At 32.6% G+C, this 13,342-nt stretch overlaps 1 protein-coding gene across 2 annotated transcripts; it reads left to right on the plus strand.

The window, feature by feature from the left end:
- Window positions 1-231: 231 nt before the first annotated feature.
- On the plus strand, window positions 232-11,769 carry LOC148624029 (uncharacterized). 2 transcript variants are annotated; one of them, XM_088566449.1, is made up of 3 exons: window positions 232-612; window positions 6,403-6,615; window positions 8,484-11,769. In XM_088566449.1, the coding sequence occupies exons 1-3, from the start codon at window positions 249-251 to the stop codon at window positions 9,095-9,097; spliced, it is 1,191 nt and encodes a 396-aa protein (XP_088422575.1). In that variant the 5' UTR covers window positions 232-248; the 3' UTR covers window positions 9,098-11,769. The 2 variants fall into 2 exon arrangements, with proteins under 2 accessions (XP_088422575.1, XP_088422576.1); XM_088566450.1 differs by having other exon boundaries at window positions 8,550-11,769.
- The last annotated feature ends 1,573 nt before the right edge of the window (window positions 11,770-13,342 follow it).

The raw sequence follows: 13,342 nt of genomic DNA on the forward strand, positions 1-13,342 counted from the left end.
TTACGGGTTATTATAGGCCTCTGCTGTTAGTCACCCCTTTTTATTAGTTCGTTGAACATTTTTTTAGACTCTGAAGAAAATAGGGAAAGCAAATGCTTATAGTATCGTATAATATAAATTTAATAATTATTTGAGAAAATCATGGGTTTCTCGGGTTAAATATTTTTACTCGAACAAGTCTTCGGGCGCTTTTTACAACATCCGTGCGCTCTTAGATGTTAATTTGTCGGACCGGAACTACCTATGGTATGGCGGAAAAAATATCTGTAAAGCAGCCTTCGCCGTCAAAATATGTGTGCGAACAGTTTAGAAACGAATTCAAACATATCAATAAGCTGAAAAAAGCATTTATAAATTTAACTGCTAAGCAAGACAATGCACTTATTTTGTTACAGATCACAAGCTGCAATGCTGTGGCAGGATATGGGATATCTTTCACTTCGGCCTCATGCGAGACCGAGCTCTACCTTACTGAACTTTTTCCGTTTGGGAGCATATTTGTTCCAGGTGTTGAACTTCTGTCTAACTACTTAATTGATGACAAATATATCCCTGAAGGTTATGCAGATAGAGTGATTTTAGCTAGATTATTGAAGTTCCTTCTTAATACCGGTAAGGGGGCGACCATTATTTATATTCTTGCCTATCTTTGTGGGGTGGGGGGTTGCCTGGCAGATTTTGATAATAAATAATCTGTCTCTGATTATGCAGGAAATAAATAATCTGACCAGAAAATATTCTGACCTTGCCTAGTGAATTGAAAATAAATATTCTGACCTGTGCAAAACCTTTTAAAAAATTTGACTTGCTATGCTCGCCTTAGTTTCATAAATTAGAAAAGTACACAAGTTTTATTCAATACTCTAATAGTCAAACACATTTACATTAAATGGTTATGGCATGTAATATAAAGAATTACATTGCAACATATTAACACACATTGGATAATTACACATGAATATTTTTATGAGCATGATGTGACAGTGGTTTAACTTTTTACAGAATTATTTATACATTTTTTCTGATTTCCCACATTCTTTTTTAAAAAGTTTATTATTAATTTAAGTATGCATACATGCCAACCCTACTGCTTTAGGCGGTAGTTTACCGATTTTCTGGTGTTTCTACCGTCTACCGACTTCAGAAACTTTTCTACCGATTTCAAAAATGATTACTGATTTTTTTTTCCATCTTTATTTAATTCAACTCTACGGTATGGTCAAGTCCATAATGTGACGACTTTGCCATTACTGGGGGAGTTAAATAAAGGGGAGTGAAAGGCATTACTGACATAGTATATAACCTGACCTTTTCATTGGCTATTTAAATACATATGCACCAGTTAAAAAAGTTTATTGATGTGCTAGATTTTGAACTTTGGGAAAATTCCTGATACAATTCAAAGATGGGGGATGAAGCCCAGCAGGATGCAGCATTTTTCTTCATTGTTAAAAAAATCAGGGAGATAAGCAAATATTAAGCACAAAATAGTAAGTTTTCACTCCCCTTATCAGGAGTCTTTCATCCTCCAAAATGTACCCAGGATGCAGCATTTTGCTTCCAGGATAAACTTTTTTTCAGGGGGGCAACCCCCCAGACCCCCCCTACCACTTTTGGTTCCAAAAAGGTTGGCATGTATGAGTATGCTGTATGAGCTGCTTTTTTAGTAAGTAAATTAAATCATTAAGAAAAATGAATTTAAGTACGTAAAAACTACTGATTATTTTTAGTTTTTCAATGAATTGTTTTCTTTTTTGTGTATAATGAGAACATGTTGAGAAAAAGCGGTGTTCCTCCTCAATATTACCATTATTACATGAATTACAAATTCTCTTATATCTGTCTATATTATTATATCTCCCTTTTTCTATTGCTAAAGCATGGTCACTATAATGGAATTTATGAAAGTTGGATCTGTCGGATTTAGTTTTACAAATGTCTTGATCAGCAGATCCTTTCAAAGGGGTGTAGATTTTTCCAAAAAAAGATAGTTTTTCACTTGATATCACATTATTTATATTTTGTTTTGATTGATCAACTATTCTTTGCTCAATTCTATTTATGTAAAATTCAATGTTATTTAGGTTCAGATTTAGGTAGCAGAAACCTAGATTATTCAACATTTTTGACATGTGACATCCACACACTACTATCTTTTAACTTTATTATAAATATTATGAACAAGAGAATTTGGGAAGTTAAGTACATGAACTATAAACTTCAAAACATTTAATTTGACTCCGAGGTGTAAGGATGTTCTTATTGTTGCTTTACAATGGACTCAAAAATTTTCTGTACAAGTTTTAGGTGTAGGTGTTCACATGGGTTGGAGTCTATTTTTTTTTACAGCTCCCCAAACACCACTTCCATATAATATAACAGGAACAACTAAAGTGTCAAATAATTTTTCCAACAAATTGCAAGGATTGTCTAATGATAGGGATTTCTATATTTTAAACCATGCTTCCATTCCCTTTTCCATTAAATGTGTTTTGGATAAGTTTAGGTTACCAGTATAATTAAAGACAATACCAAGGTAACAGTAAGATTTAACTGTTTCTAGTGTTTCAGTATATATCTTGAACTGATTATGGTATGATTTACCATTTGAGTTAAAAAAAAATATAATCTTTGATTTCTCTTATTTGACATTAAGTTTCCAAGCCATACAAAAGTTATTGACAATATTAAATGCTTTTTGTAGCCCTTCTGCAGTGCTTGCCTTTAGCCACTAGCCTGAAGCCATGGACTAGTGAAATGATGTGTACATTTCTCATTTTGGGCTAGTTGAATCCTATACAGTCCTCTATTATTCGGGCTAGTAATTGAGAATTTTGAAGGAAAGGACTGCTTCACAAAATTATGTTATCTGCATACATTAAAGACGTTATTTTTTTGTCATCAATTGAAATTAGATCAGTAGAACCATCATTTAGTTCATCTGAAAGCTCATTTATATAAAGATTAAACAAGGTGAGACTAAGGACATCCCCTTGTTTTACTCCACAAGTGGAAGGGAAATATTTACTAAGACCATATATAAATTTAATATGGTTGATTCCTGTTAATCACATACCCAATTTGTCAGAAGAAATTATGCAATTAGCAGGAATATGCTATTATCAGGAATGTTGAATTTGGTATTGTGTAATGTTCGTATTCTCCTATACATCTTCCTGTTCCTATATAAAGGTATAAAACCACTATTAAAAATCTCATTACTTTGTATGTTGAATTAAGCTATTTTCAAGGTCCAAATCTTTTTTAAAGTTTGTTAAAATGAACTTTAACAGGTTTTATCATAGAGGGGACCCTTTAAAGACTCTCTCATAAAATTTGAAGCATACCTTCAATGTCTTCTAAGAAAGAACAGTGAAGTGAGAGTAGACAGGTACTAAAAATACTACTTTCCTTTTGGATATTTGACAAATCAATGGGCTTAAGATCTAGACTCTGACAAATTATTCTCTACATCAGAGTTCAAAACTGTTGTATTCAGTGTATACCTGACATGATAAGCTTTCAGATGACACCCAGTTTGCATATACAGGCTAAATCACTAAAAATATACAATGCATCCTAAGAACTACTTTGTTTTTTACGGACTACTTTCTGGTATGTGCAGGCAACTGTTTCCTCTTAATAGTGGTATTATACCTGAACAACTCCAGGGCATTGATGAAATCCAGAATAATATAATTACTAACATAGAAATAAAGTTACATGTATATGGCTTTTTGACTAATTTTAATATAAAAACATAATACAGTCTGTCAAGCGACTCCTAATATCAAACAGTTGAATTAGCTACACCTTTTAATTGAGTAATTGTTAAAATATATTGCTAAGGCCAGAAAGTGTCAATTTTTATAACATTTTGGGAAAAAAATATGCAATAAACAGGAATGTCTATGTAGACCTTTGCAATTAAGAGGAATTTTTAACATGGAAGAGATGGGAAATGATTTGGTTCTTGATATGCTGTGCAGTGAACAGAAATATGCAATAATCAGGCATGCAATTAAGTGGAATCCTCTGTACATAAATGACTTTACTGGGGTAATATTTAGTTGGAATATTGCATTTGTAGATTTCATTCGTATACATAGAGTTTTTAATCTGTCCCCTAAAGTCCCTTGCCACATTTCCTGTAATATTTATGACATATTTCAGGTCCAGGAATGTCATCTAATGTATAGTAGAGACTATGCCTTGTATTATAATGAACTTCATTTAATAATGTCTTTAATAATAAATAGCAACGGTAGTGTTTTCTATAGATTATTACAAGTGACATCTCCCGCTTATATACACTCCCTGCCTGAAAGTAGTGTTAGTGAATTCACTCCTTGTGTGATCCCTAAAAGTGCATGTATTAATACTCTGAACTTTCCTTCTCATTTGTCTGCAAAGGTGTCATATAATCATTGGACCATTCTGGCCAGTGAACTTTTTCTTTCTTCATTGAGGATCTAAAAGAGTAGGATTTAGATCAATAGTTACATTGTAATTTGTTCCTGTTATTTCATGAGTTTTTTTTAAGTGAAGTAACCTAACTTTATCATACCCTCCCCCCTTCTGCAAACCAAATTTGGGGGGTATTTAGAAATTTTATTGGGAGGTTGGATATCCTATGTAGATCTGCATGTAGGAATACAATTACTGTTGGATGACTCCACAGTTGAAATGCAGGGTGTTTTACATATTAAAACCTTGTAAGCACAACAGTGCCTTGGCTACTCAAGGGATTTTTTAAGTTACTTTATAGGAAGGTTTTGCATCATATGTAGATGAACATGAAGGAACTTAATTATTCTCAGAGGACTACAAACGGAGATAATCCATAATAAGGGCTTTACATGTTTAAACTTTGTAAGGGCAACACCTTAACTGATAAAGGAATTTTTATGTTATTTTATTAGAAGGTTGTGTATCATAAGTACATGTACATGTGCATGAAGGAATATTATTACTGGTGGATGACTCCAAAGGGAGGTAATCCAAATTAAAGGTTTTACATTAAAGTCAATTTAAAGCAGGGATATTCTCTTCCAGAGTTTGTTCTCAGTATTTCTACTTTAATTTTCCTTTCTCATCATTTCCATCCCTGAAAAAAAATAGCTTTGAAATACAGAAAATTCAGGGAAAAAATAGTATAAATGAATTATCATAGATATCTTGGTATTGGATGGACATATGTTGCACATATCAAGCAAATTCATTGCAATTTCAATTGAATTGATGCAACATGAAGTTTATATTGCTAAAATGTAACGAATTAATTTTTACAATTTTTCTTATACATTGAAGCCTCAGTGACTATTGGAAGTTCTTTAGGGTGATCAAATTCGCATTTCGGTAGGATTTGACACATTTGTTGTTGGTCTGTGAAGTGTGAATAAAAAAAAAAATTCATATACACTAATATTCATCAAGCCATGAAAATCATTTCTTAGCAAACATTTTCAAAAATGGTCATGGCCCCTATACTTCCACCTTAATTTCAACTTGAATTGAAATTATAAAAAAAAAAGTTCAATTACAAAAATGTTTAAGCTAAAACCACATAGAATTAACTCTTCATAGGCCATGTTATTGTATTGGGTGTTTCAAGCTCCATGGAGTGCAGAAAACATGTTGTCAGTAGTTAAAAGCCAATAATACAAAAATTAACTACTATTATACCCCCACTTGTAAGAGGGATTTCTGTCCTTCCGTCCATCCTTCTGTTACTTAGGGGAGACCCATCTTTTATCATTTACTCCTCTTATACCAATAAATGAAATTGAATGAAACTTTCACAGAAACTTGATTACATGTTCCCATTGTGCACCTCCTATTTAACAATTTGATCCAAATCAAAGTGGAGGTTAAAAGGTGGATGTTATCAAAGGGGAGGTATCAAGTTAGTGTGGGGAGTGTGGGTATCAAGTTAATGAACATTGCTCACAGTTTTCCTAGTTTACTATTTCATTATTTTTTTTTTGTATCCCACCACACAAAGTTGCAAAGTTTTATGTGATATCACCCAAAAAGTTGTGTGTCCGTCTGTCTGTCAGTCCCCCAATGGTTTCCAGGTGATAACTTTAGAAGGTACATGTAAATGAGACTTTTGTCAAACTTGATATAATTATGAGTAAAATAGAAAAAGTTCAGATATTAGTTTTATTTGATTATGGCCATTTTAAGTTGTTTTTATCTGTAAAATTTGTTTGCAACATGGCAGGGTATCATTTAATGTCCCATTAGATGCCTTATCACTGCAGACAATGAAAATCAGTTATGAACAGCAATTTTCACATCATGTGGAATTATTTGACATTTATTTATACTTATCCAGGTGATTGATACAGGCTTAGAATCTCTTGTTATTATGTTGATCTTAAATTTCCATTTTTTCAGACGAGCTTTCAAAAATTAAAAAGCTAGATAGTGTACCACAATTTGCACCAAAGGAAAGTGATTGGGCAGTTGTTCTTGTAAGGCATTTTCTAAGCAGACTATCTTCAACTGATGACTATACACTGGATCAACACAGTCATATCAGAATAAGGAGTTGTGTTTGTGGTGACTGTACAGATAATATGGACTCTTATTATGGAGACACAAGTATAGGTAAATTTATGTGCATCACTTATTAGGGGAAAACAGGTCTAGGATTCAGCTCACTCTATCAACCCACTTAATAGTCCATAAGGCTGAAAGAAGAAATGATTTTAGACTACAGCATGTTTAATTTTGCATACGCTTAAAAGTTTATTCTTTAATAAAGACTGCAGTATAAAAACAACAAATATCATTAATGTGTAAAAGAGGTAATAACCCAACCATAGCACCCTTCTGATCTTTAATGAAATTGTTTCCAGCATGCCAAAATTGCACATAAATATCAAAGTTGTAACCAAGAACTATTATGATGTCAAAAACTAATTTCTGGCATACAAGTGCTGGAGAGGGAATGTTAAATGCAGATGTAATATATATACACTGTATTGGCAAAAAATCCAGAAACATCAATATAGAAATACGGTATGCAATGATTATTTTTTCAGTTGGTATTATTTGAAAGCAATTATCTTACTAGCCCTTTTAACACCCTTCTGGTCCATTTTGTCCGTTGTTGCTTCCATTTTCAGTAGTCTGGTTTCAGGATTTTAATCACATGAAATCAGACCATGGTTGAACAGGAGCATTATGAACATCCAGTGCATATATGTAATGAGAATGAATGTGGTGAATATGTCAAAGAGACAACAGCCCTACTGGGATGAAAAATGTCAGCTCTAGGCCACCCATGGGTCTTCAATGTAAGGTAAGAAAATCCTCACAAAACAGGGCAGGCTGCAGTTGGTCTCAAAACAATATTATACTCAGGTTCCACGAAATAGTTGCCCCTATATACTACAGAAACATAAAAGTAAACTGAAAGTGAAAACAAAACAATACATACAGAGGCCAGAAATTCCTAACATGTAACAGGGGCAAATCAGTGTAATGTTGTTAAAGTTCTTTAGTGTGATCACAACCTTTCCCTTGTTAATATGGCCACAGTGGAAAAAAATTTTACACCATATAAAAACAGTTCAAAAAAGTCTTGAATCCCTTGATAAAAGCGAAATAAAGAAACTGATTATACATTACACAAATGCACAAAGGACTAGCAGTTGTCTGATGTACCTTTAAACCTATGAAAAGTTATGTCCTCATCATATGTAAAATCAATCCCATGCTGGGTTGACAACCACGGTATATCAGAAGTTAGAAAGTATGTAAAAAGATTTATAGAGAAAAAATATCACAAGACATGTTATCAAATACAATGACCTTGTTAGGGCTTAATTTTAGTGGTATTTTTGATAAGTTTATCATGAGGTATATCTCTGCCTATCTATTTGATGGAAGGAATGGAACAATTAGAGTTTCTTCAATTTCATACATACAATTTAATCAGTATGCAACCTCCAATATTTCACATACTTCAGCAAGTATAAAGTTCAGGATCATGTCACCAGACTTAAACAAGATGCACTTAAAATGTCAATTCCATATCAAGACATTAAAATCATGTGACCTCAATTTTGCATTTCATCAACTTCAGGTAAGTTTATTCGCAAGTCTCATATATCTTAGAAACTTTTAGTTATAATATTGTGTAAACTGTCACTTGTATAAACAGATACATGTACATCTTTGGTAGTATGATGAGCATCTAGATAAAAGATGATCACTGTATTCAGCTTTACAATATTTAGTTGACATCTATGTTAAAACTGTAAATTGTAAGATTATGTAAACTTGTACACAGATACATCTAAAGAACTAAATCAGCATTCAGGTGATAATACTGTAATATAGGTCACCATGACAATATGAAGACAAATGATACATCTAAGATAGTAGCCAACATCTGTAACAGAAATATGTCAACCTTGACATGTTCAACGGGATAACCTGTGGTTTACAAATGTGTCTTTTATTTTTAGGGGCTTTAAATGCATGGCATGGATCTCTGGATGTAGTTTTTGGTAATCCTTCACTGTTTGTTACAGTGATGGAGGAGGATGGTGACACCAGTCCTGGTGGAAGAGTTGAAAGTTTAACATTCGATACATCAAGAACCAAAAGCCAACTGCTAGCAAAAGCAATAGTCTTTTCATTCATTCAAAAAAAGAGACATCCAGAATTTGATCACTTTTTAATTCCTTGTATTGGCATAACAAGGCATCAGATTATCTTCATTTTCTATGACTCATCAAATGATCTGCTACTTGAAGGACCTCGTCATGACTTAGTGTTAGTTGATGGCAGTGTTAACTACGAAGCTGTTATAGCTGTGTGGTTGGTGATGAACTACAAGTTCTATTGTTCAGGTCCAACAAGTTCCATGTTGAATGCACCAAAATCAAATTTTTATAAGCATGCAAAAGAACAATTAGAATTGTATGAAAATGATTTAGAATTTAGGAATGTCAGCAAAGTATCGGAACAATTTGGAAAAACATCAGAAAAAGTACGCAAATTAGATGCAGTTTTTGTTTGGCCGGATGATATTGATGAAATAAATCCAGCGAAGAAGTTTAAAACTGGAAGCTCTTGATGAACAGTTGCTGTTGTCTTATTACATTTTGAGTTACATCTATGTAGGGATTATAAATTGAAACATACATTTTAGCTCACTTGGGCAGAAAGGCCATATGATTTATTTTCATCACTTGGTGTCCATTCAATGGCAGATTGGGGAGATGCAGTGGGTTGGAACCCCCTTTTTTTTGTTGACGAGTGTTTGTTTTAAAATTTGTTGGGGGAAATGAAGGAATGATGGCCTAGAACCACCTTACCGTTAATTGGAAATTAGGATCTGGACATCCTCCTTTTACAAATCCTTACAATGAGTGTAATCATCCTTCTTCCAAATACAGGAGTAGACTCTAATGTGAAGCCTCTGGGAACATGTGTACTGTGTGCATAGACTATCAGGACCAATTATATGCAATACATACAGTGATTGAAGCAATTTGTTGTATAATTCCTTCAAATATTAGTGGGGGTATGTTATAATGATTTTTGTCATCTTACAGCAAATTTTCAATTATTTTTTCTCTATAACTACTGTACATTGAATTCAATGAAAGTAAGTGTGTTTTTCCAGTTTTAGAGATGTTACAATATTAGTATGTTGTAGAAAAATATACCACAAGGCTATGGGACAGGTGAAAATGAAAGAGTCATCATATTAAAAACATAGAAGTTTTCTTTAAGGAGTCATTTTTTTAAATGTAAATTAAAATCTCAAGACCAAACATTTTTTCTATATTAATGATTGTTACTGGGTACTATTTTAATTTCATGTTAAACTATATGGGTTAAACTTTTGTTTGCTATCCCAAGCCCTGATCTGTAAATACCCAGTTTTAATAAAGGAATAGGTGACTTTGGGGTCCTCTTGGCCCTCCCTCTACTACTTTGTTCACATTGTAATGGAATGATACAAATTTGCATATTTGTAAAGAACTTGTGTGTAGTACAGTGACATTGCTATATAAGAATATTTTAGTTGTTTTTGTAATATCATGTCAAGTATGATAAGTGGATTTATCTTTTTTTAAATGTGATGCTTGTGCCAATCTAGACCTGTAATACCTTGAAACATTTCATACGGTTACGTGGAACTACATTGGGACAGGTGCTTGTATTTTATTTCAGGGAGTAGTTTAGGAAAATCAACCTTTTTTATACCTGTGATTAACAGTGACATTTTCATTGGTCCTGAAATGGATATTTTGCTGAAATTTTACATTTCCAACTTTGAAAATTGTCTCCTCTAAAGCTACTGGATAGATTTTAACCAAACTTTGCATGAATGGTTCTTAGAATATCCTTAACAATCTGTGCAAGGGGATTTTGATGTAATGGCTGTCACTACTAAAATAGACTGGATTTAGTTCACCATTGTGAATATACATATATACACAGGGGTGGAAATATCGAGAATTTTGGCTGTCTTTAAAACAGAAGTTAAGTTGACAAGCTTTTGACTGGCTTTAAGTTCTCCAATGTTATCCTTTTTTAGACAGCCCTTATTTCTTGATTATTCTTCAGTAAAAATCTATGTTTGTTTTAGTTACTTTGCATAAGCATAATTTTCTTGAATGAAAATGTCCATGATAATATGCTAAAACACATAATGTAACTTAATTGCAGAGTAGTACTTTCGGATACTGGTAAAGATCTGCTTTATAGATATTGGTAGAAGTATTTATGAATTGGTAGGACCTTAACAATTAAGATTTTGTTTCTTTTTTCAATGAGTGAATTGCATAGAAATTAAAAAAAAACAAGCTGAATGTGCAATTCTAACCTCTTTGGTATCATTTGGAAAAGCATTTGTGTATGTAAGTTGATGTTCCAATTAAAACTTCTTTCTTCGAAATGTCCTTACTCTTGTTTTACAAAATTTGTTTCTGAAATGCTCTTAATTTTCACCTAAAAAGTGATATGCAATGCCAAGTGCTTTACTATATATAAGAGTAAAGATTCAACAAATACTAAAGCTTTTCAAGTCATTTAAAGAAGCTACTGGTCACCACTTCTTATAACTACGTGGATTTATTGATAGCCCCGGACACTCAGATACTCCCTGTGTCACAATTGGTTTACATGAGGACAAAAAAGGCATGTACATCTTCGTATTAGACAAATACACAGAACAGTCAATATTATACTATATACGCACACATTTACATCGTTGAATGTTGCAAAAAGACAATTTTTTTAGTAGTTATCTGGAAAATAACGAGATCTTAAATTATTAACCATTGGATTATTACACCGAAAGAATATATGAATTTCGTCTCTTTTACCTTCCTTACTAAGATAAAATTTTTTTTTTATTCCGTGGGACTCAAGACCACATCCCAGTTTCTATGGCTAAGTTTGAACATCTTAATCTTGAAAAATGAGTACGCTCTGCTGGAGACAATCTGAGAAGATATGATTCATTTCTGAAAGTACCGAGTCTTCATTCGTTGTACTACTCACAGCAGAACCTCTTAGTGATGGATTTGGCTTCCTATTTCGATGGTTTTGGTTTTGAGAACTTTCTTGTATATAACTTATCTTTCTACATATTTGTTTCTACAACAGCTGATGAAAGCATACTCCTTGAAACAGGTGTACAGCATACCGAAAGTTACCATATATATGATCGGTATTTTTGTATTTATGTTTAAAAACAGAATAAAATAAATGAAAGTGGACTTGTCAACATAATTATGATGTACATTTTTGGAAAATTACAAAGTTCCTTGTATTGCAAGGATTCCACGTCAACTATTCACTGATAAAATATAACTGATTGGTTGTCTGGTCGTACTTGTGTAGACAACTATTTTATCGGCTACATATGCAGCAGGCTTGATTGCAAAGCAATATCCTTCGTTTAACTCAGTCAGTGATTGATTACAATGGGATGGGAGGAGGTTCGAACTGTCTGTTACAAAAATGTGTTAAAGTAAAATTTTAAGAAATGAATATATAAGGATTTTGTTCTACCTAGTCAAATGCTTGCATAATCAATTTTATGGCAAGTTGCGTTTCTTGAACGTTCAATTAAGTAACAATGATTTTTATCATGAAATAATCATATCATTGCTTTTGTTTCTTTGTTTGTTTGTTTTTGTTTGTTTGTTTTTTTTTTTTTGGTCGGTTCCAGATTTATGACATTGAACTTAATTGCAGAGTAGTACTTTCGGATACTGGTAAAGATCTGCTTTATAGATATTGGTAGAAGTATTTAATGAGTTGGTAGGACCTCAACTATTAAGATTTTGTTTCTTTTTTCACACACAATGAGTAAATTGCATAGGAATTAAAAAAAAAAACAAACAAAAAACAAAAAAACATGCTGAATGTGCAATTCTAACCTCTTTGGTATCATTGGAAAAGCATTTGTGTATGTAAGTTGATGTTCCAATTAAAACTTCTTTCTTCGAAATGTCCTTACTCTTGTTTTACAAAATTTGTTTCTGAAATGCTCTTAATTTTCACATAAAAAGTGATATGCAATGCCAAGTGCTTTATTGTATATAAGAGTAAAGATTCAACAGTAGTTCGATTACATGTTTAGCGTCATTGGATGAAAACTAAGACATGTATAAAATTTCGCCGCACCATGTTGTTAGATAATTTTTTTTCTGTTTAGGATTATTACTTTATGTTTGTCACCTCCTCGATTTTCATATAACGTTTTTTTTTTATATCAAAATGTTTTTAACGTTGAATAACGATGATTTCTTTTTTTATTTTAATGAACTTTTTCTGACTTTTCTCATATGGGTCTTTGTTCCCTCAAACATATTCAATACATCTAGAAAACAACTGAGAAGCTATCTGAATATATCCCGAAGCATCTTCGACATAGATATTTTCTGAATGCTTAAATAAGGAAAAGGTACGGGAAAACTTTCCCGCCATTTTTCCAAAGTGCACTTGATCTACCAATATCTTAAAAAAGGCAAACTTTACGTACACTTTGAGATATCCGCGATTTATTTTCTTTATGTGCCTTACCTTATTCACATTTTGCCTGATTCTTAGACAGAGAAGTACTTAAATTATCAGAACCCCAGTCAAAGCACAAGTAAGTTGAGAAACGAGTGGCCAACGTTTTCAAAGTTTGGGATTTTGTGTTCACAAAGGCCATCCGTCACATTTTTTTGTTCCACACGTTTGTTAAATTTGCCCGGTAGAATTTTGTTATTTTGAGAATGCTGGGTGAATGAGAGTTTTACATAAAGGTTGTACTTCATATCAAGACTGATAAAATATAGTTTTATTGTAAAAA

This window comes from Perna viridis, chromosome 2, assembly GCF_037379345.1.
Source record: "Perna viridis isolate PV_CMFRI_1.1 ecotype Kerala chromosome 2, ASM3737934v1, whole genome shotgun sequence".
Taxonomy (NCBI): Eukaryota; Metazoa; Mollusca; class Bivalvia; order Mytilida; family Mytilidae; genus Perna; species Perna viridis.